The following is a 24,586-nucleotide window of genomic DNA, read 5'->3' as shown; positions in this document are numbered from 1 at the left end:
GTGCCCTGGTGTGCAGACCTGGCTGCTCTCCTTGGCTGCTCTCTGCTCATGTCCAGCCTCTTCCTGTCATGGCACAAAGAGAGGAGCTGAACTCAGGGCATATGTTTCCAGAAGGAATCCAGCTCTGGCTTTTCAGATGAAAAGGTTAAAGACTTTGACATGAGATAATTATAAAAGGAAAATGAATCTTTTCTTGGATCAAAAATTATTGTTTAAAAGAGTGTGTAAATTATGGCGTGCAAGTTAAGTAATGGCTTTTATACTGAAATCTGGAATTACTGTGATGAAGGAGATGGTGTCAAACTGTGGTAATTTATTTCATTTTGGTTTCTCAGATCTGCAATGAATTTAGGAAATTCAAATTTATAGCAAGTGGGTCTTTGTAAGAATTTCTCTGCAAGAATGAGGATACTTTATGTTACTTCTACAGAGGTCATATTCATACCATTATTCTAGCTAGTACTTCCAGTTAAAAAGTTCCCATGTATGATTTGTTCCACTGGCTTCTGGAAGTGGATTTTTCAAACTTTAAATGTTACTACTTCATTTAACTTATATCACTGCTCTTCAGTGTTTGAGCAGGGATATGGTGGTGAGCATAATGCAGTATTTTGCTAATGAGCCATAAAACCTTCCAAGCTCTGTTTACTTTTTTTTTTTTTTTTTTTTAAATTGTGGAAGGTTTGGGATTTGGTAAATTTCTTTCCAAGCCGTGCATAACTGTAGTTTTTGTTACTGCACTAGAGTGCTAGGAGCTCAGTTTTAAGTTTCTCTGGACAAAAATTGAAGTTCTCAAGATATTAAGTCAGATGAAATACAAAGGCTCGATTTTGTTCCCAGTTGGAGGATGGTTATGAAATGGTCATAAGGATAATTCACCTGTGAGCCCCAGCACTCTGTACAGAAAAGGATTGTTGATGCTGCAGAGCACATAGTCTGCCTTGTGCTAAATCAAAACCTGGGGTGCAGAGACTTTCTGTGTTTGTTTAAAGAAAGAAATGAGCAGGCTGTATATCTGCTGTATCTAAACCCTGCTCTTTTGTAAACAGAATGGCTATTTTTGAACCCTGAGCAGGATGTTTCTGGTGCAGGGATAATGCAGATGGATCCTTGCGTGCACACTCCGTGTTTATCACTCAGGGAAGGGGCTGTGCTGTCGTTCATTTAACTGGCAATTCTTTTGTGGTGTCAGTATCATTTCCTAGCAAAATTGGCTAAAGGAATTGTTTCAAACACAATAGATGTTTTGAACTGGCCTAATTACTTACTCAACAGCCAATAACTTTGGGAATTGTTTTCTATGTGAATTCTAGATACAAATTGGGATATCATTCCATTTGTTTAAAAAAGATTAAGCCAATAGGAGAAAAAAGGATCTTTACCCATTTTCACTGAGCAGTGAAGTTTGAATATACAGCTTGCAATTGAAACTATTTTTTTCCCAAAGCCTTTGAGGGCTGTTTCTCAGTCTAGTGTAAACAATTTATTGTTAAAGTCCTAGAATATTTGCATTTTAATTAAAGACAATTTTAATTAAATACAAAACTTTAATCAGAAAAGCAGAGTTTAGGCAGATAGTGTACTTGCATGCTAACCAAGCTTACTCTGAGGGGACCTCTACTCTGTGTAAAACTGGTTTCTGCAGTAGTTTAAGCAGGAAAGTTGTAAATGCATCTTCCTTGCCTAACTTACCTACAAATTGTAATCTCCCTCCTGCATCTTTTAACTGCAGTAAATATTCTTTCTACAGGCAATTAAATGAAAGAGGGGGTGATGCAGAAATCTTAAAGGGGCAGTGAGCAAGAAAAAGTTCACTCAGAACTCCTAAGGATGCCTATAGAAGTAAATGTTAAAATTACTTTTGTGTATTTTGAATATTCTGCATCAATTATGTGTTCAATTTTTAAATTTTATTTAAAGCATAGGCAATTCTGTGTCTGTATTAATGTTACATAATAAGTGTGATATCTGGAGTGTCTGGCCTTGGTAATGCTCTAATGCTGATGCTAGAACAGCATCTGGAGTTGATACCCATTGGTTTTGCCCGGTTCTCTGTGCCCAGTCATAGAACTAATGAGGACCCTAGCATGTATTAGGGAAAGTTGCAGCCTGCCATGATGTAGTGAAGTAAATTCTGAGGTTCAACTGGCAATTGTATTTTTGGAGTTTTCCTCCTTTTTTCTGATGGGAATTTGCCTAGGCCAAGGTGGCACACCTGGACAGTGGGAGTAAATCCTTCCTTGGTGAGCTATGAACTAATCTGAGAATCACAGTGGTGGCTGACCCTGGTTTGGGGTTGTGGGTATTTTATGAGTTGGTTTTTATGCATAAGGTTTTAGTATCCTAAGGTAGACTAGAAGTAGGTGATCATCTGTGCCCCTGCTACCTGTCTGTTGGAATTCACTTAATTCTTTGTACAATAATGACTAAGAACTGAAATGATAAATAGAGGATATTTAATTTTTACCCATAGCTACCTATTTTGAAAGCAGTACCTTTCATTAAAGTCTCATCACTGACAAATTGCTCATAAAAAAAAAATTAGAATGCAGGTGTCACTCAAGATCTGTTTAGGACTGAGGCTTCTGTTGTGATTTAGTATAATATTGGCATCATGTTTTAATTTGAAATGGATATATAGTGTGCATACAGAAATACTTAGGCCTACGGTTACTTGTGGTAATGGCAAAGCAGTTAATATATTACCTTTGCTAACAGGAAAAGTGGTGCATATAAATATTTTCAGTCAATAATGTATTTTTAAAAAGGTTTCTCAGTGGGATCAGATTTATGTTGGCAGAAAAATTTATTCGGCTGACAAGTGCGGATACCCGGCACGTCATGTGTGCTGAGATTTACAAAGCAGTTTTTTCCTGGACGTCAGTTGGATGTGGTTATGGCAGGGTTATGTAGAGAATTGGGGAATCAGTCCAGGAATCCTTTTGTGCAAAATCCTGCCTTAGATTGGTATGATCCAATAAAGCTCTGCCTCTACATGTCCCTAGCAGTTTTTGGTAGCGTTAGATACTCGGGTCAAGAAGGGGCAGAGCGCTGGAGTCAGGATCTGTGGTGTGGATCTGAGAACAGAATCTTGCCTGAAGCATTTGAGATTTTCCTGATATATTAAACAGGCCATTTTCCTCTGCCTGTTACTTATGTGTTGCTGCCAGCTGCAGTTCAGCGAGGTAGAAGTTGGAGTTTGCTCCTTTGGGCTCCAAAGATAAAAAGGAGAGAATAATAGTACTTGTGCATTAGATTTTGCCAAGTGTGCATGTTTCAACCACTGTTGTTAAAAAGCCTGCATATTATTTGTTGTGCAAAATATGTATATAATGAGAAAAATAAACTTGAGCAGAGATTTCATGTTGCACAGAGTAGCCAAACCACATAACGAGTAAAATAAGCACAGTGCTGCTTAAATCCAGTTTAAAACTAACGATTATAAAATAATTTAAATTCAACTACTTGGAAAATTAAAAATGTTAAGCATATTTTAAAAAAATCATAATTCCCATTTGATTTTACTAAGTGCTAAGATCAGTTTGTGAACTTGTTGCATCACGCTTGATATCTTTTGATGGAGCTACATTCAGTTACACTGAATTTTTTCCAAAAAAATTTTAATTGGTTGAATGGAATCTCTTCTCCCAAGATAGAGGTAGCTAAAGCCAAGAAGGTTTTTAGCTGCTTAATTAACTTGGTTTGTGAAATGATTTGGTAGAGGAGATGTCATGAAAAATGTGATACATCTGTGGTGACTTTGAGGTAACCCATCAGTTTTATCAATTAAAGAGCCAGAATTTTGGTGGGTTTTTTGATGTATAGGTGTAAAGTAAGCAGATTTTTTCCCCCTTCCTTTTATGTCCATTTTGAGTAATTCTAGTTATCTAATCAGCATAAAATGTGCACTGCAGTTAAATAGCACTGCATGATTATACCTGATGATATACTTCTTTTTTAAAGGGAAAAAAAATCTAATAACAGGATTCCGTATTGATTGTGCTGCTAATTCTGTCTTGCAGCCCAGACTGGCAGAAGGCAGGTAGCTGAATTGTATTTAACGGTTTTATTGTGATGTGACTAAGATGGATGTGACATGGTCCTCTATTATTCGTTTGAGAGTGTGGACACTAATGAAGCCATTAGCTGAGCTAAGGCAAGTGAAGAAAATAGGGAAATTACCATTATTCTGAAGCCATTAAGTTGTAATCTGCCACTTTCTCTCCTTACTCAAAAAGGCATCTTCTTTTTAAGGCCTCCCTGACTGTCCTTTAAAGATTCATTAATTCATTAACTTTCCAAAGGAGATGGAGGAAACACAATTGAAATTTTAATCAGCTCAGTGTGTCATATTATTAACATTTTGAGTGTATCTGTATTCACTGTTGCACCACATCAGGTTAAGGTTAAATAAACTACATTACAGCAAATAATGTTCTGTTTCATACTGTAAAACATAAAATGTTGAAGGCAGAAATTGGTTTCATGGTTAAATTAAATTACAATACAGAGCTCATATTATAAATATTGTCATTCAAATGTATGTTCTTTGGAGGAAATGCAATGTGATCTCCGTGTTATTAACATTATTATTTTCAAAATATCCACAATTAGTCAAGTCTGTATGAAGCACTAAAAATTTTTATTTTATACATGTCTGCTTTTACTATGTTCACACTTATGATCAATGCTTTTATTTTATCTTTTATAAAGTGAGTGACTTATTTTAATGTCTCTCTCCAAATGGGTCATTTAGACATTAAATACAATTACAACTGCAAATTCTTCTGTTCATTATTACTTTCATTTAGATGCTGTGTAGCGCAATTTTATCTGTCCCCACTTTTTTATTATTAAAAAAAGTTCCCTTTTGCCTCAGTTGTATTGGAATGTCCTGGAGCACAGTGGGCAGCTTCTTGTCTGTGCTGTTGGACCTGATTGAAAGACAGCTCAAAATCCAGGAGTGCTCTTTCTTAGAAATTAAACTGCCCCAGATGTACAGAGGGAGTGAGTGCCAGTCTGAGTATGGGATCACTCCATTTGGTTCCAGATAACCAACAAGAACTTTTTTTTTTTTTTAGTGGGGGGAAGCCTGTTTTGTTTTGGGCTTTTTAGTAGTGTTTCTATTAATGCCTCAGTGTAAAGAAGCCTGAGGTACAGAGACTTTCTGCGTGTTTTAAGGGCTTGAAAGCCTTTGTTGCAGGGCTAGGACTCACACATGCACAAGGGTATGGTGGAAAAAAAAGTGTGGGAGCAATACACAGGGATGCCACAGCCTGCAGGTTGGAGGTAAGATGAGGCATGAAGACAAAGGGAAGGTACTGGAGGCCTGAATGTGCTGTTACATCTGTGAACTTGAAGTTCCTTTCCAGGTTCAGCAAATTTCTTCCTCTTCCTCCTCTAAGTTTGTGTTTGGAAACACTTTCCATTTGGTTTTGTACTGTTTTGCCCTTGTGCTGTAGCACACACTTTTAAGCAGTGATATAACAAAGCCTGCAAGCTTGATGTTAGTATTTATGCTAGGCAGGCAAGCCTGGTATAAATCTGAGGTGTTTTTCTTTTCTTTTCTTTTTTTTTTCCTAGCTGTGATAGTGTCAGTTTGATATATCACCTTTCATGTTGTGTTTGTACTTGAGGTCAGGAAACTTCCGAGTTGTGCCTATCATCAGCATTGTAAATACAAAGTAGCCTTTGGCACCTTAGTGTGGTGCCTTGCAGTGGATTTGTCAAAACAAAACAAAATCCCCTTTTTTGTTTTCCCCTGGAGTCCATTACACTCAGGATGAAGCAGTTAGTGACACCAAGGATAGCAGCTGAAGCATTGCAGGCTAACCTGCTTATCAGAAGTGCTGGCATTGGTATTTTCTAGTATTACTGGACAGTTTTACTGGTCTGTTGAGAACCTCTGCTTTCAGCAGGACTTGCAAAACTTATTAAAACTTGTTTGCAGATTCTTGAGCTCCCAGAAAGTACCCACCTAAATAATCAACTGATTCTGCTGTGTCAGTGCTGGCACTTCCTGGGGACAGGACCTCTCTCCTTCTGCCTGTGGGGGAACCCTTTGATCAGGGAGGTGGATCCAGCCCTGTCCTACATGCCCTGCTCCAGGGACATGGACAGGCATTTGCCAGCCCCATGCCATTGCCTGTCCCATCACTCTGGGGGCATGCTGCACCTTTATCTGGGATACACTGTCCATGAACAGGCCCTGAGTGTGTGCTGGGGAGGGTTCTTGGGCTTTAGAGATCTCATCTATAGCTCTGGAAATGTGTGCACACACCTTTGTAGCTGCTGGGATTGTTTGTGTGCTGCATGATAATATGATACATGCATTGTGTGTACATATGCATGCCATAGGGCATGTATGCTACCATATCATCTGTGTACAGTACATCTGGGTGTTCTTAAGGTGTGATGCTTTGTGGCATCACACAGGATGATGGAATTGCAGCTGGTTTCTCCACACAACTGGAAAATGGCCATGGCATAGTAAATTAGCAGCAGTTGCTTTTCTGTGTCTTGGAGTCTTAGACTTCAAAATGCTCCCTCCTATGCTTAAGTGTGTATAACTCTGTAACATGAAATAGTGTAAGTAGACCTATTTCTGAACAAAGCCTTTGCTATTGTGCAGGAAAAGTTTGCTTTCACTCCCTTCTGAGATAGGTCAGCTCATTAATTTTGTTGCAGCTGCAGTGGCATAGGAAATGTGGCTCAGGTGTTCCCATATTGCTGCTATATGTCAGATACAGGCTGGCTTTTGTGAGTAGAATTAGATTTTAGCTGTGTTCTAAGGAAAAAAAAACCCAAAAAAACAATGGAGAAAAATTAGCTACATGCCTCCAAAGCAGGAGAATGTGCATCATGTGTTTTTGTTTTTAAGATAAGTTCATTAAACATCAGTAGGTTAAAAAACTTCTGTTGGCTTGGGATGGAGTTTCCAGATCTATCTGCTGACATGTAAGGTTTGGGACCCAGTCACATCTGCTGTGACATGCTTTGCTTGAACAGAGCTTTCTTCCCATCTCCTTTTGCTGGCTGGAGATTTACATAATATATTCAAGTACAGTGAAAGGTCCAGACATCCTGGCCAACAAACAAAACATGCTCTATACTTAATACTGCCTCAAATTTCTCATAACTGGTCTGTGATTATTCCAGTCACAAATAACCCTGGACAGCTTTGAGACAGAATTTTTCATATGGTTATGAGTTCTTCTGTAAATAAAGCAAATCCTCAGGAGTGAGTGTGAGGAATGGTTGATCCTGAAAAATGAGGAACAGGAGTGTGTTTGGAAGCTGGGTGAAAAAATCCACATGTTGCAATTTATTTATTTACATCCATTACTCTGCACTTCTCCAAGCACTGAAACTTGACCAGAACACAAGAACTTATTGCAGATCTGCAAAGTCCTGTACAGTAGGGACTGTTCTTAGTTATTGCTATCAGCAGCAATAAATGTAGTACATGTAAACCTCTCACGACAGCCTAATACATTCCTCAATTTGTGACTTCTCCAGCAGCCAGAAAATAGATGAACTTTGCAGTGGGCCTGAAAAGGGGTTATCAGCAAACTCTAGGTCTGCAGACTTGAGGAAAATATCAGGTTTCAGTGTCCACATTCTTTGTTGAAAATACTGTCATCAGGATCTCTGCAGTTTTTGGGGGACTGAGGTCATAACTGTTACTGTCTTCCATATGAGGATCAGGACTGGCAAAATCCAAACAAGCAGAAGTGTTAGGAGCTAAACCCAGTGTCTAGAACCCTATATCAAAATTAGCCAGCCACCCATACAGACTTTGAAGCATCAGTGGCACTTCAGAAATAGCTAGTCCCAGGAGAGAAACACCAGTATCCTGTTTTGAGGTGGAAACCATAAAGCATGGCTGCATCTGAAAAATCTGTGGCAGCTTTCCTGAATCTTTCCAAAGATCCCTTGGAAAGCTCATACCCTATATGTCTTCAAATGGTGTTTCCCTGTTGACCCCAGCATTCCTAACTGTGCTTCAACATCCCTTGATCAAAGGGAGGTTCTGGGGTTTGGTTTTCTTTCCTCTTCCCTTGAGCACATCCAAGCAGGGATCTCAGTGCTGTGCCCAGAGTCCCCAAATATACTGAAATTATGAACTGCCCTCCATGTGAACTTGGTCTGAGATGGAAATGTCTGTGAATAAACAATGTGTATGATTCAATTCTCCCTCTCGTGGTCAGATGGGGCCCTTCTCACAGTCTTCAAGCACAGACATATTAGATGTATCTGTTTGATGTAACTTGCATCTTTTGGAAGCCTCCCATGGTCATAGTACAATCAGGATTTAGTGGGGAAGTTACTGATGGTTCTTGAAATACATATATTGACTTTTTGCCACACCATGAGTGGACAGATTGGAGATGTGAACCCAACTGCGACATTCTGTGGAATTGTATTAACCTCTCCTGTACACACCTCCCCTAAGTGTTTCTAATTTGTCTCTGTTTAGGTGTTAAAGTGCTTCTGAAACATAGCTCTGTTTATCATCCTCCTGGCACTCCTGTTGACTCCAGTGGGTGATACAGTGTGAGCTCTGTTGCTTTTCAAGGATGCTGCAGTGTCGTTGACTTTGACAGGAGCACTCCTCTAAAAAAACGAGAGGAGGATTTGCCTCTCTGTTATAAATCCCACTGTTTGGTAAGAAAAGTCCTGAGGATTTTGTTCAATGATATTTAAGTCTCCCCAGAAGGAACAAAACCCTACTTAAAAAAAAAAAATAAACAACCCTGCACAAATGTACAGGATTAAGCATTCCAAAATCAATTCTTAATTATTGTTTAATTGATTTCAGATATAAAAAAGAAACAGAAAAGAAGAAAAAATTTAAATATATTCTTTACACAGGGCTTAACAGCCATTTTCTGTCAATGTGGATGTTAGAACAATACCAAAATTCTGTCATGAACAAAGCCCCTGTACACCAATATGCCTTTTGTTCAGTTTTATCACTGAGGAGCAGGAGTTTTACTGTATTTGTTTTTCCGATTTATGTCACAAATATTTTCTGTCTTGTGCATCATTTTTAAGTGCTGTTTACACTTATTTTCATCTACTAGCATGGGAAAATAATTGCCACTCTTTAGAACTCCTGTTAAATTCTGAAGCAATAAGTTTAATTGCTTATTATGTATTTCTAAGTAGTTGGTTTCCTCTAAGAATTGGCTAAAGATTTTCCTTGCACAGATCTTGACTCAAAGATTGTCCTTTAGCTAGAAAATATTGATTAGCTTTTGTTTGGCCCCTGTGGAGAGCACCTTATCTCTAAGACTGGGTTTTGTTACTATGAGGGTTGACAGAATCCAGATTTAACCAGGTGAAGTCTGCCATGGTCAGTAAAATGTTAAAGGATCACTGTAATAAATTATGATATTAATCTTGTGAATTTTTTTTATTTAATCAAAAAAGAGATTTTGGGGACTTCAAGCTGACTGAAGTAATTCATGCTAATTGTCTCATCTGCTTAGTATGTCATTTGTCTTCTATGAATATCAATGTCTACATTCATTTAATCTAAAATAATTAATGCCCAAACAATTAATAATGAGAGATAAAATCTGAATTAAAAAGAACTTCAAAAGACTTTGAAATATATTAATAATTTTTAAGACCAAATATAAATACTGCATTACATCTCAAATTACATTATCAGAAAAATTATATGTACAACTAATACAAGATTACATGCATCTTTTTGCTATGCATGTGAATATTATTACTGTATTAGCAGGTGTGCTGTGGCAGGTCAGGGACTGGATTTCTGAGCTTGTTCAGGCCTTGTGCAAGCTGAGCCCAGGGTCCTTGTTGGCAGCAGAGCAGCCCAGGCTGTTCAGAGGCTGCCTCGCTGATGTCAGCAGGGAGATAGGTGCCTTTGAAGAGTGATTCAGCAGCTCTCTGTGCTGACTAATCACTGGATTTAGCCACTAGCAAATGCAGGATACACGATGATGCCTGAGCTCCTGCCTTTTAGGGCTGGCACACGGCTCTGACTCAGGGCTGTATCTGCCCACTAATGATCTGGTGCCTACAGCCCTCTTCTGATGTGAGGTATCTGAGCCCATCTTGTCTCCTTGAAGGCAGCAAAACCCTCAGAGAGCGTGGCTGCCATAATAGCACTTTGTGCCTTTACTGTAATAACCTGGTGGCAGAGAAAGCATGACTTTGAGACTCTCAGCACCCTGAGAGGACAGAGGCTGCTGCTCTCGCCAGCAAGAGGGTATCCTGGAGGAACCAGTCTCTATGCACCTGCCTGAAGATGAGCTACAACACAACCAAAAATGCAGCAGTCGCAGCACCAGAAGTAAGTCTGATCCTGTAGTTTTGTGGCCTGGGATTCACCTGGGGAGGGTGGTTGGGTCTTTGGTCAGAGGTATTTGTGTTTTCTAGATGGTAAAAATGGGACAAACAAAATAACCAGGATTCCTAGTTTTCATCCTGGCAGACAGATGTGAGCTGCTGTGCTGTGGGAGTGAGCACATTGACTTTGAGGGGCAGCAGAACCCGGGTGACCGCGGCATCCCCACCATGGTGGGGTGCTTTGTGTCCCAAGCATTCCCATTGCCATTGGCTGCTTTTGGTTTTAGCAGATCTTTCATGCTGCCAAGGAAAGAATGTTAAAAACGGGAAGTGGATTAAGCGGATGTGGAGGCATGAGCTGAGGAGCCGTCTCTGGCTCCCAAAACCTGCTGGGCTCACCTGTGCTCTCAGGCACACGTGTGACCTGGTGATGTGGAGGGTTAACCAGCTGTGGCTAGTGCTGGAATATCACCTGACACACAATTTAACCACCTTGTTTCTTGCTGCTGATGCCTTCCTTCAGTCAACAGGGGACAGTACACCCTTGGTCTCTTCTTTCTGAATGTTTTAGGATGCTGGCCTAGGGTGTTCTTTCTCAGCAGCTTTCTGGTGGTCTCTGTACTTCAGAGAATCACCCTACCAAGCAAATTGGTGGACTCTGTGCCTGTGCTATGGATGTTAAATTTAATCTTCCCTAACTACAGGTGTGTCTACAGGCTGTAACAAAGTTTGGCCGTTCCAGTTCAATAGCAATAGCCTGGTTGTGCTGCTATTGCCTGGCACAGAGGACATGTTCATGTTGGTAGCTGTTACAATGATATGTTTCATGTGTGGTTGTCTGAGCCAGAGGTAGTTTGGATTTCCAAAGGTGAGAGCTGGAAAGCTTAAAAGAGAAAGGGAATAATGAACCTTTGGTATTCATGTAATTGTCTTTAAAATATCACAGCCTGGACACTGTCAATTGTAGGTGTGTTTGTTCATTGACTTTGCATATGACACCTACATGACAAATGCTGTCCTGCCTTCCAGTGTTACCCCATCCATACATTTGTTCTGTCTGCCTTGTGCTGCTGCTGGCTTTAGGATGTCATGTTGTGAATCAGATCAGCTGAATGGTCCTGCTTATTCTCTTTTGTGGGGGTGGGAATGGGAGGGAGGGAAATTGCTTTGCAGCCAGATTAATTTCCTGGTCTATCTGCCTGTGCAGTTGCATGAATGCCACTGCCAACACAAGGAGTGGAGCAAAATTGCTACTAAATTAAAATGTTTCTGGACTGCCATCTTTAGATATAAAATAATAAGTATGATTATTTTGTTAATATTACTTTGCTCTAGGTTTTGACACACTATGGTCTAAGACCATATGCCTGTAGTCATTATTCACTCTTGAAATGTAGAATAGTTATCAGGCATATTTTGTGGCTTCTCTGAGTATGTATGTGTGCTGCAGTCCTCTTTGTTTACTGGATGAAATACATTTATTGGTGGAAAAATATGACTTGACTTTGCAGCACATCAACCTTTAGCATGAATGATTGCTTGGTGGTGTTTGTGTCTTTTAAACACAGGTGCTTCTGAAGATGTTTTATCTAATTCTCACTGTTGCAACTCTGCAAAGGGTGAAGGTGCAAAACAACTCAGTGGCCACTGCTGGCCCACTTCCATGGCTTCTCATCTGGTCATTGACTTTTACTGTGTGTTTTCTAGTTTCTGTATGTAAATTTACCCAGCTCTACGCTGAAGAGTCTAAGAGTTCTCCAAAGCAATGTACATGAATTTATCCTACCAATTCCATAGTAAAGTCACAACTATAGTAATCCTGCTGTAGGATTCTTCTTGGTCTTTATTCAGTGACCTGCATATGAAAAGTAAAGAATAAATAATTCTGGTATATATTTTTTTTAATTTGGTAAACATAATCATAGTAGCTTGCTCACTGAAGCAAACAATTGCTTCAAATATAGCTTTTGTTGAAGTGAAGTGAGTATATTCTGGATAAATTTATATCCATTATAAATTACTAGCTTCAGACAGATATTGTGAAATACTTAAATTCCTTCTGTTCCCATATTTTCTTATTTTATTAAGACATTATAACTTCAGTGGATGTGGGAGGCATTAGGAGAGAAATCTGAAATGCATGTGAATAAACAGGTTTCCAGACAGGATGCATTTTTATTTCTTTCCCTGTAATGTGTATTTCAAAGTATTAATTCATAAAGTACTTAATAAGTTTGTGAAAGCAATTAGTGTTTTATATGCCAGATTCCACTTCTTTCCTTTTTTTAAGCCTTTTACACAAAATTCACTCAGTTTACATGTGTCTTTTCATAAATACCAATAATGCTTTAATTTATGGGTGTTTGCTGTTGGGCTTTGTTTAAATGAGTTCCATCCAAAAGGAATCAGAGCTTTGTATTCTTGCAGAAATGAATAAACCACATGAGGTGAATTTTCATACAACCCATTTCAAACCTGGAGTTTTCAGGGTACAATTTAGATATTGCATTGGTGGTTTATGACCATATAAAGTGGAGGTGTGTAGGTAGGAGGCTAGATAGATGTACTTGTAAATGGCTGGAAGCAAGGAGGCTGAGTATGGTCTCCAGCAGTGCATTTTTCAGCTCACAGTTTCACATCTCTATCCTAAGGCATTAGATGTTACTAATTCTCCAAGAGCCAAAGATTTGTTTTACAGAAGATTCTGATTTGATTAAGATATTGCTTCAAGACCTAATGTTACTTTAGCAAATCATGCCACGACTGGAAACGTACATGATTGGAAATAAACTGCATGTTATCTGAGAAACAGAGAAAGAGCCTCATGATTTGGAATGATGCTGCAGAAGCAGTGTTTAGTGTAATGACAGTACACTTAGATTAATTATAGCGCTGCTTGCAGGCGCCACTATACACTTAGTGTTGTGTCAGCACTTTTGCTGTTAACCCTGTGCTGCAAAAAATTGTAATTTGGCTCTAAAAAATGAAGAAATCCTCTGGTTTGAATACAGGCTTTGTGCTGTATGCACTGAATAAGCTTCTAGTTAGGGCCTGAATTTTATTTTTGTATCCTTAGCTCTCCAAAGTATGTAGCTGTAGAAATAATAACTTCTATTTAACATTGTGTATATTTTCTGCTCTGCCCACTTCTGATGGAGAACTTAATTTTAGTAAATGCCTAGACTGTTGTGATCCCTTCAGATGGTCTGAAATAAAGCACTGAGATATTTAACCTTGAAAGCTGGAAGGTGCAAGTGTTAAGCCACCATTTCACTACTCAGTAGAGGAGTTAAATTTGGCTTAATGTGTGTTTATATGATTAGCTGCAATAGCTCTGAAGGATTGTTAAAGTCTGAAATAAGCCTTGAGCATGGCTTAAAAGGCTGTTTACACACAAAAAAAATTAGAAATACTCTACAGAAGCTGTTAGAATTAGTTATGTAAACACTGCAGAGTGATTTTTAAAATAAATACTGAAATATACTATAGGCAAAGAAGTGATAGTGAAATTAAGTAACTATTTGACTAAGTCATCAGAATGCTCTTTATCCTCATTTGCTATTGAGAAGACAATAATAAATGCTGAGCAAGTGAACTTGTACCTGGAACATGTTGTCCTGCAAGTACAGGAATCTCGACCCATTGTTTTTAGCAGTTTTTAGCCTCTTATCCTCTCTTGTTTCTAATTTCCACTCCTAGATTGTATTTTACTTTTTTCTGAGTAGTGCTGGCAAGTGGCTCTTATCAAGAACAAATGATGCTGTAAATCAGGACCAAAATCAATGCTGCTGTGGGGTTGTAATAGTGAGATGTGGTTGTGTGGGCCTGAGTGTTTTACCTGCCTCTGAAGCCAAGAGTGAGGCCCTGGGTAGTGTTCCAACCCTTGGCTTCTAATTTACTGGCAAGTATATATATACAGCTGTGCTGTCTCAGTCTTAGATTGGAGATATCAATATAAAACTCCTGTTTTAATATGCCTTTTCTCATGATGCAAACAGTAAAAAGCAAATGGATGTTCATATTCAAGTAGAATTGCATGGGAATGCAGAAAGCACTTAATCCCTCCACCCTTAATACCACTAGAGTAGGATTTAGGACTGGCAGGGCTGGCTGAGATGCCTGGCAGCATGTATTGGCTCCCTTCTCCTTTGGAGCACACATTTCTCTGTAGGTGCAAAGGACAGTGGGGGTTCCCACAGCAGGATGGGTTCTCTCAGTTGGAGGAAGGTTTATTTGCCCAAAGCAACAGGGTCTTTAACATCATGGCTGGCCATTTTCAGCTGTAGTTACTGCTCTTCCCCATGATAGGTGCTAGTATAAACAAGGAGTGATTTGTGCCACTGGAATAAGGCCATGTGTGTTATGCCAAATATAAAATGAGAGGGCTGATACGAGTGCCTCTTGGACATGTCTTTCATTACCCTTTACGCTTCTCTTTCCTAATAGAATTTGGAGGAACCAAACACATGCTGTATGCAGGGTTTTATTAGAGTGCTTTGCCTCGGGCCCTTAACTCCTTTAGCTGGTCATTACCTGACCAGTAAAGACCTCTAAACGGGTCATTAATGCTTAAGTAATAAACTGTTTCACAAGACTGTCTAGTACAGAACCTCTTCTATCATTTTTACAGTTACTGTTTTATAGATAAATCAATGACCAACAACTGGATATTCTTGTTTTGCTACATAATCTTGTAATAGCAGCCACAGCAAACAGGCAGAGGGTTCTGTAAGCTGTGTCACGACAGCTGGAGGTGGCCACAGGCAGGTGTGGCCTGGAGTTGTATGTAGGGTAAACCAGGAGTAAGGTAAAGAATGAAGGCATGTTCTGCTGTTCCCAAAACAAAGTGTATCACTGCATCTCTTTCTGAAGTTTTTGAGGTTTTTATGTTGATTTTTTTTTTCTACTTCTAGAAGTTGTATAATTTCAATAAGGTGACTTTTCTTCCCCCACTGCCATATTAGGGGCATGTAGGCCTCACTATAGTCTAACGTTGACAGAGAGAGTTTCTGCACTTTCACAGAGATTTCTGAACTAACATTTCTGAACTAACACTCTTCTACATCATACATATCCATTCACTTTTAGTTTAGCATATATTAAATTCTTTCTAGGTTTAACAGTAATAGTTGGCTGTGCCACACATTTCTTCTGGTTCTTGGCATGAAGTTTTCATCCTCCCCCCTTTGACCAATATATCCCTTAAAATAAGTTTCTTTGCATGAAGCTCTAGAGAGCTGTTTCTCCCTGGAGAGACAGGAGGAGAAAGTGCATAGTAGGTACCATACAATTTTTTGGCAGATTACCAGGCATTCGATATTTCCATCATTATTAATATCAGTGTATCATTGATGGACTGCTGAGTGCTGGAATAAGCTAGTCATATACAGCTTTTCTCATGTAACCTTTGAGGAGTGCCAGTCTGTGCTGGAACTGTTGGAATTTTTTGTTTGATTTTTGGCTTTTTTTTTTTTTAATAAATATTAAAAAGTGGAATGAATGCTGAAAATTATTCTTTATAGACACAGAATATTTTTCTATGGTGAAATGGAACAAAACCTCTGCAAATTTATGACTTCTAGTGTGATTAGTGCCTATGGAGCAAACACTTCATAATTGTTTTTCCAAGAAATTGAAAATATCTTAGTTATGGGACAAGTTCTCTCTGGCAATGTGAAACAATTAATATTGAACAGCTGTTTCTATGATAGACTGTTTTGAAAAAAATATAACATTGGCATGCTTTTTTATTCATTACTTCTGTGTTGAATTAGTTTTGCATTTGTAGCTGCCATGTTGAATCTAACAATAAAAAATAGATTAAAAAACATGAGACAAATTATTTACTGAAAGAGACAATAAAATAAGTGCATTTTTTTCCTTGAGAAAAAATATCTTTTTGAGCAAGGACCTTCATGAGACCCACCAAGGGCTTTGAGGTGACTTCAGCCCTGCTCATTGTTGTGCTAGACCCTCAGAGCTGGTGCTGAAAGTCATAACATTATATATAGTGGTACAAGAATTGCGTGCTGACTTAGAGTTTAAGTAGGGAGGAATCTGACACAGCACTTTGTTCAGTTTACAACTCTCATAATATTCTTAGCACCTGCAGAAGGATTTTAACTCGTTTGAAGCAAAAATGGCTAACATAGGATTATAAAACAAAAACCACTTCAAAGATTGCAACTCCACGATTGTCCCATTCTTATCTTTGCTGATAATCTGACAGTGCTGGTCTGGTAGCAACAGTAGCAAGCCCAGTATTTGTACTGAATTCTTCCCTCAGACCTGTGGACAGAAGCTGTCCTGTGTGTCACTTTACTGTGTTAGTACAACATCAGGAATCAATTTGGTCCCATCTGCAATTGCCTGATATAATCAACCTCTATTCTGTTTAGCTCAACTCTCTACCTACAGTAAGTGATTTGTATGTGCATGAATATTAAACTTCCCAAGTAAACGTGTGAGTAAATATGAATTGACAATAAAAGAAAGTTATATGTGTATGCTGAAATTGAGTGCTCATTGTTGTTTTTATAAAACGGCATTAAATGGCATCATCGTGGTGTGAATAATGATTATTGCTTCCTTTATTTTGTGATAGGAGAGAACAGTAGATCCCAAATAACATCTTTGTATACTCCTTTCACTTCTGGCTGTTGTTCTCTATTTGTTGTAAAGATTTTCTTCTCTATTCTTCTTTTAAGTCAAACCTGTGTTAGAGCAATTTTTCATGCCTCAACAGCCCTTATTTTTTTTTTTTATGTGACTGACTGCAAGTATATTTGCGTAATGATTACAACAAGGCAGATAGAATATTTACAAGCCATAGCAATTCCTGTGCAAATGCAGTCTCCAGAGAAGGGCAAAATAACAAAGCAAGCAAACATCACAGTTCTCTAAATAAGTTTCAGGCATTGGGGTGGTGACTCACAACGTGGATGGGAACCCTGGAGTTTTAGAATAATTTATGGGGATGCTGAGGAGATGGATTTCATTTAAATACAGTAACTGCTGAAATATTTCTAAGTTAAAAAGTCAACTAGTGGTTAAGTAAATATCCTCTTGACCCCTTTTAACTCTTGTGATGTACCGTTGTTTTAAACTATTTACTTTGAATTGCTTGAGTCGTAAAATGACCCAGGAGAGATGGAATGACCACAGATAGTTAATGCATGGGATTTAGTTGCTTAAAATTTAAACCCCATGCCCATTTTTATCTAATCTATTGTTCTTTAATTGGATGAATTAGGTTAGAAATGGAGGGCTGGGGGGTCTAAAAAATAAAATAAAAAAAGAAACTTAGAAAAAAATTGGTTTCACACAGTCTGCAAAAAGCATTAGGGGAAAAATTTAGAGAGAACAGAGGTTCCTTCTTGTTTCTATAGAAACCAATAGTGATCAGGAGGGGAGAGGATTTCTTTCAAGTGTACATTTTAGTGAGGCTGGCTCAGCAGCTCAGTGCTCTGGAGGGGCCGGTGTGAAAACCCCAGAGCTCCGGTGGGTTGAGGTGCAGTGTCCCTGGGCCTGTGGAACCAGCTGGAACAGGGATGCCACATCTCTGGGAGCCCTGGCTGGCACGGAGCAGGTGCAGGGAGCCCTTGCAGTGCCAGTCCCCGGGGAGCTCAGCCTGGCAGGAGGCTCTGGAGCCGAGCGCGGCTGCCGCCACCGAACGCGCACAAATCCCATCACAGCCCGGGGAGAGCACAAAAGGGGGGACAGACTGAAGGAGAGTGTGTTGCTGTGTCAGAATTAGCTATGCTAATTGCCTTGAAGTAATAATCTCCTTGGGTTTTATCGTGACAGAATCATGGCCACTGAAATAGCGTGTGTGTTCAAAGCATTGCAGCCAGGACTCAGTGACTTGGCATTTGAATCGTGATGATCTTCCTAGTGTACTGCATAATACATAATGCCCTCCACAACAAAATTATATTCTTAATTATGTTCTGTTTTCCTGATGTTACCTAAGTGTTGCCATAGAGAACAGACCAGGGATGCATTTGAAAACCAAATTTTAAAGTAAATCTAGGTCTTAATCAATACTGTACCTTTAAAATAATTGCAGGATTCCTCTAAATGAAGTTCAGGTCACATGCAATGTCAAAAATAAGGCAGTTTCAATTTGCTGCAACCTGACAGATCCAAGGAGTGACTGAGGAATATCTAGTAACTGGCAAAGACACCTCTGTTTGACATTTACTTTCGCATGTAAACAATGGAGCACTGTATATTGGCATCTGAATGTATTAGCTGGTGGTGATCCAAATCCTGGTATGAATTTAGATGGTTTTCCTTTCTGTTTATAAATACATAGTCTTGATAACAAGGGAACATTTACTGCAATCTTGCTCCGCAGTTGTCAGAGCAGAATGAATCATTTTGAAACATAAACCCCCTCAGATCTCAAAAATATCAAGAAAAACATAAAACATAAGGGAAAAGGATTATAAAATACAAATAAAAAAGGTTCTTAACATATTTAGAGGCCTATGGGCTGTAAACACTGTAGATTATCATTAATGAAACTCTCTGCCAAGTACACAAACCACAGTTCGGTAGCAGCTGTTAAGCAAGCATTGTTCAAAGCTGGATAATCCCTTGAACATTATACTTTGTGGCTCTGTACCTCTTCCTATTAGTAATCAGATAATTGCCTTGCATTTTCTGTTACACATTTTTCTTTTAAAATTCAGTTTCATTTCTCTTTTTGTCAAAAGGCTTTATCTTGCAGTCATCACTTAGGCAAAAATCCCGCAGAGGTCAACAGGCAAGGCTGTGATCTTATTTTTGGAAAGTCTGGTCTAATACAATTCAGCCCTGTGGTGTCACTTTGGCTTCCCAGTGGTAAAACAGAGATGAATCCTGCTCCACGAATAAGACGCTTGAATTCTTTTGTAACTCAGTTGCTTTTTTTCCTATAAAATGGGTTTTTCTAAGTAATTTGGGAATTAATTAAAAATGCTTTCTACCACTGTTTTTTACTTTAAAATAAGTTTGCTCTTTCATGTTGGGACAAGAAGGAGGTGAGAGACCTTCTGATTCCATTTGTTCAAAAGTTCAGGCCTCATATGAAGGCTTCCCAGGACATCATATGTAAGCATCTTGCAGAAAGAAATTTGGAAGTGATGGCAACTATTTTCTTCCAGCATTAAAATATGAAGTCATTATAGCACAGAAATAGTGAGCCATAGCCCTGGTAATTGTGAGTTCCCTTGAGCTCCACTGGCTATTAGGGTTGAACCAAGAGAGTAGCTTATCTTGCACTTTTGGAATTTCTCACAACCCTACAACAAAGCACTATTGATTTTTCTCAGCTGGCAGGAGGGGAGGAGGGATTGAAGAAGGTCATATGTAAATGTGCTAAGTCTGATAAACAGCTGGACCAAATATTACTGAGTCTAGAACCTCACCAATGCAAAGTAAATCCATTTTGTTACCCCTGAATTAGGCATTTGCTGATTCCTCTCTGTTCACATTTGGTGTCCCTGCACTGGAGTGTTCAGCCTTGCAGTATTTACTGACATGGGCCATTCAGTTTAAAGCCAGCACATCTCTTTGATGGGCACTGGCTTCACAAGCTGTTGGCATCAACTTTCTTTGTCCAAGATAGAGTTCCAATCCCCAAAATCAAAGCAGATGGAGACATAATTCAGAGAGCAGAAACTATGATTCATCCTTAAACCTGCAGGGTTGCGAGGACTGTTTCTGTCTAGTACTTAAAATTATTTTACATCACATGGCATAAGCAGAGGATTGAGAGATGGTGTCATACCCCCCCATGAGCAGGGAATAATGGATATTTTCTACTAACATATCTCTGTGGATGTGTAAGAAGAAGAAATTGACTTTTTTTTTTTTTCCTAAATTGCAACATTTTGTTTTCAAGAGAACCCTGTGCTTTCTGTTCATTGCAGAAGCAATATTATTAAATGCCAGTCGGCAGGAAAAATTAGAAAAAGGATGGCCCGAAAGACAAAAAGAAATGCATTTTCCTCCCATTTCCCAAAAAATAAATTACCAATGAGGCAGGAGCTGTCTTTAGGCAAGGTTTCAGGAGGCAGATTAGATAGCAAAATTATTTCCTTGTTCTAGTGAGAGGCAGTTTTCATTGAAGACACGAATTTAGGAGTATTTCTAAGGGAAAAGGTCTTGCAGCAAAACTGCAAATTGGGCAGCACTGAGGTAACTCATTGATCCTCCCAGCAAAGTAATACCAATTAAAAAGGCATCTGTAACGAACAAAGTACAGATTCACTCATCTCAGTTGCTGTGAAAGGAAGACATATATGAAACAATATTATTATTCTCAAGTGCAGCTGAAAGGTGGAGAAAGTGTTCCTTTGTAGCTTTGTTGTTAGAAGCCCTACTCGTTGCAGGGTATCTGCTGATCAGTTTCTGATAGCATTCAGTTCTAGAATATTCTAGGAAAAAATGGATTTTGGATAAATTTACTGGCACTAGGATGTTAACATTGTGCATTTCCAGCAAAGAACTTTGACCTCTTTAAGAAGGTTTTCTCAGTAGCACTTTCTGTACCCTGTTTGGATACAGCCATATGGGGCTTCCTGGAGTGATCCTGAGCTTCAGCTGAAAGATCTTCTTGCCCTTAATCATCTTTAAAGTTGCATAAAACTCTTTAAGTGTATTGGCAACTGTGTGTTGGTTTGGAATTGCATTTCTGAATGCATCAGAATCTTCCAAACTGTCTCAGGAGCACTGCTGCCCAGGAAGGCCAGACTGTGTGATCAGCTGCACATTCCTTGAGAGTTTAGTGTGCCAGTGGGATGTAGGGGTTGGGGGAGCCTGCAGGTAACTCTTGGGTGCAGATCAGCTCCAGTGCTAATACCACTGAACTATATCTTCTGTTATGGCCAACTGCAAAGGTATCCTGTGGTCTGATACTTTCATTTTAACTTACAAGAGCACATTAGTCATAAATGGTCTCTGAAGCTCAGGTAGATAGAAAATTTTGAGGAATTTTAATATTTGGGTGTTGGGTGCAAATTTGAAAATGAGCCACTTTGCATCCATAGTTGTGAATTATTGATATTTTGCCTTCCATGTGAGTGCAGAGGGAAGAAGAGAGGTGGTAAATGGGGAAGCAAGAAATGGGGACAAGAGCAGATCCCTTAACTATTTCTGTTGTAGAAAAGAGTAAGCCTAAGGGATTGAACTGTGGCTTCTGTCCCCCACTCCTCCTTCTCTTTACCTGACCATATTCTGGGATAAAACCTTGTTTGTCAGAAGTTTAAAACACAGCTGACTGAGTTGCCAGGCAAACGGAGTCTGAGATTTTTCTTAGATTTTGAAAGAAAACAAGCCCCAACTGTTCATAGTTCCCCTCAAGTGGAGTCCAGGAATGCCTTCGGCATTTGACTCCAGATGATGGAGGGCTCACAGCCTCCACTAGAACCCAGTCATTGTGATTTGGGCAGTAGATTTTGGGTGAAATGAAAGGATTGAAATACTGTTGTCTTATTTTAGGGGGAAAACCCATCACTCTTTTCATTGTCCAAATGTGGGGACTTTGAGCATGGAGTTTTTATGAAAGGATTATTCAAATAAGATAAACTGGCTTCCATACTGGATAGAATTTGCAAAAGCAAGTAGCTGGAATTGAATAGAGTAGAACTTTGGAAGTAAAAATGGAGAAAATCCACAATAAAATTAGCATGCTGTTATAGGAAGGTGCAATTATTAAAATTATTAAAAACCAGAACAATAGAAGTATGGAAAAAATAAATCTGAAAGGAAATGGGGAAAAGCACTCCTTTCCTACTAATTTGCCCCCTTCGTTCTGTGTTTAATTTAGTAAAGCAGTCATAAACATTGCTAAACAGTCAAAAAATTAAATGTTGCTGTATAATTTATGGTGGTTACAGGATACATGAGAGTGCACTTTAATTAGCAAATTGCATGTTTATTTTATTTGCTTAGCATATAATTTAGATTGGATAAATGCGCTTTGACTGGCTATGGCACCTAGGTATCCTCATTTGGTATAATTTTTAATCACATTGTTTTGGAATTTTATAGCAACATTATACAGTTGATATAACAGTGCACAATTAAGTATGCTCAGTTCACACCTTGCTCTTGAGGAAATTACTTTTTATCTGTATTTCGATGGAGCACTTTATATGGCAAGTGAGAACTTGGGAGTAATAAAGAAAGCTCACTGTGGGCGCTAGAGCTGCAATCTGAATAGTAAATAATAATAGTAATGATGGTGCCCTGTTAGTGCAATGTGTTTGGGAGGAAGATTACAAAAACAAACCCCTGAAAATAGGCAACTGGAAATGATGGTTGTATGTAGCAGTGTATTGGCTGTGTCATAACAATGTCTTGATGCCAGAGCTGACCTGGGGGAGGGTGAGGGTTGTTCTCAGTGCTGTACACAGCCCGAGGGGCAGAGATCTTCATCCAGCAAACATGAACAGTTGTGGAGAGGGGGTGAGTTAATGCTAGAGGATGTGGGAGATCTCAGAAGAAACTGCCACCTCAGTCTTGGGTCCTGCTCCTGCACCCTCCTCTGCTGTGCTGTGGCCCATGTCAGGATGCTGACCAGCCTGGACAATGGGATGTGCTGTAAAGATGAACTGTAAAGAGACAGGTCATGGGGAGAGGTAGGCTCAGGCATGGTGGGTGTTCCTGTGGTTCTGAGACATGAAAATATTTCTGCACTTTTTGGTTTGTTTATTATTGTGTATTTGATCATGCTCAGGGAGTGTCAGTCAGGGATGTGTTCATGGCATTGTGATTTTGATAGGCTTTGGATCTCGAGCTCTGTTTTCCCTGTTCACTTTTTTATGTGGTGACAGGGCTGTATCCTTGCTTTGGGGAAATTCAGATTCATCTTACCAGTTAAATCCCCACTTCAGGTAAAAGAGTAGCAGCATATGCAGCAGATATGCTGTAGATATTGCTGAAGAATGTAATAGAGCTGAACTTGAAGGTTCTGGAAAGAAAAAATAAATACATTTTCTTTAGCAGAAAAATATTCCCTAAGCATGTAGTCAGTAAAAAAGAATATTGTTTTTGCAGTTAAAATATGGAAGGAATAAAGAGTGTTTAATTGAGATCTAGAATATATCTTGGCAGTGGCATTTTCTTTAGTGGTTTGACTTAGAAAATTCTGCAGAAGAGCCCTCATTTTCTCTTACATCCTATGGACTTTTTCCATAAGGGCTGCCTGAGCATTACATATATGCCAGTCTGAGATCCCAAGGCTGATGCTTGGCCAGATTACGCTCTCAGTCACACAGGTATAAATCTGGGATAACTCCATTGTTCTGCTCCCACTGGAAGAGGATCTGGCCCACTTTGCTCTCCTCTCTGCCTTTGGGTAATTGGCCCTGTAATGTGCCAGTGCTGCTGTGGTGTGATTGGCACTGATCGCTGCACGGTGACAGGCCGGCGGCGCTGGCATGCACTGCTCCAGCACTGACATTCCTCACTTTGTTACAGCATGTTTTGATAATGTTATCTGTAAAGAATGTTCTCTGCACTGATTATGGTTATTAAAATATACAGAGATCAACAGATATGGCAAACAGCTGCTTAGTCACAGCTGATGTGAGAAATTTGATTTAATGTAAGTCTCACCATTTGAAACTATATCCTCTAGAAAAACACAGGCGATTAATCCCTCCTGCATGCACGCTAGTTGACTTTGTTTAAAATAGGATTATATCAGGATGATAAACAGGGACTAGAATTAAAGCACCTTTTTGAAGATTGCTGAAACAGAGAAGAAAAAAAGCAAAGAGGAGAGTTTTTCTGGTTTGGAGATTTTGTTTTGGTTTTTTTCATTTTTCTTTTTGTACTGATGCACTGGAGTGTTTGGATAATATTTATGGGACCTATCATGCAGATGTCACAGTGCTGTAAGAAAATATCTGTGGTATTTAGAGCCAGCGATGCAGTCCTTTTAAATATCTGTATTGCTCTATAAAGGCAGACAGTGCTTCCCAGCATTCCTTATGGAACACAGGGAGAATGGCATGGACCTCTTGAATAATTAATATGGTTTTCAGAGCAGTAGTCATGGAAACCCAGGCAGTGTCACATATATGGATTTTAGGAATTAGGCACGTTTTGAATTGCACATTTAGCCAAAAAAAGAGCATGCTGTAAATCTAAAGATCAGAAGCATTTTCTCAGTGAGTCTCTTGTTTACACTGACAAATACATGTATCTTAGGTATTTTTTTGATTTAAATAATACTTGGATTCCTAAAAATTTATGTATTAGCTATCTA

The 24,586-nt window shown here is 39.1% G+C and overlaps 1 protein-coding gene across 5 annotated transcripts in view; it reads left to right on the top strand.

The window, feature by feature from the left end:
- AFF2 (ALF transcription elongation factor 2) overlaps positions 1-24,586 on the top strand; it is a 332,765-nt gene that overhangs the window by 22,676 nt on the left and 285,503 nt on the right. The window contains exon 1 of one of the 5 annotated variants that reach the window (XM_071442530.1): positions 10,088-10,327. The exons of the other annotated variants lie outside the window; for them this stretch is intronic. Coding sequence (XP_071298631.1) covers positions 10,305-10,327 — 23 coding nt within the window. The 5' untranslated portion in view covers positions 10,088-10,304. Of the gene's footprint in view, positions 1-10,087; positions 10,328-24,586 lie in introns of those variants that run through there. 5 annotated transcript variants of the gene reach the window in all.

The sequence above is a fragment of the Agelaius tricolor genome, unplaced genomic scaffold, assembly GCF_023055355.1.
Source record: "Agelaius tricolor isolate 1412-34295 unplaced genomic scaffold, bAgeTri1.0.p SCAF_17, whole genome shotgun sequence".
Lineage (NCBI taxonomy): Eukaryota > Metazoa > Chordata > Aves > Passeriformes > Icteridae > Agelaius > Agelaius tricolor.
This window is presented reverse-complemented; position numbering and strand designations above follow the sequence as displayed.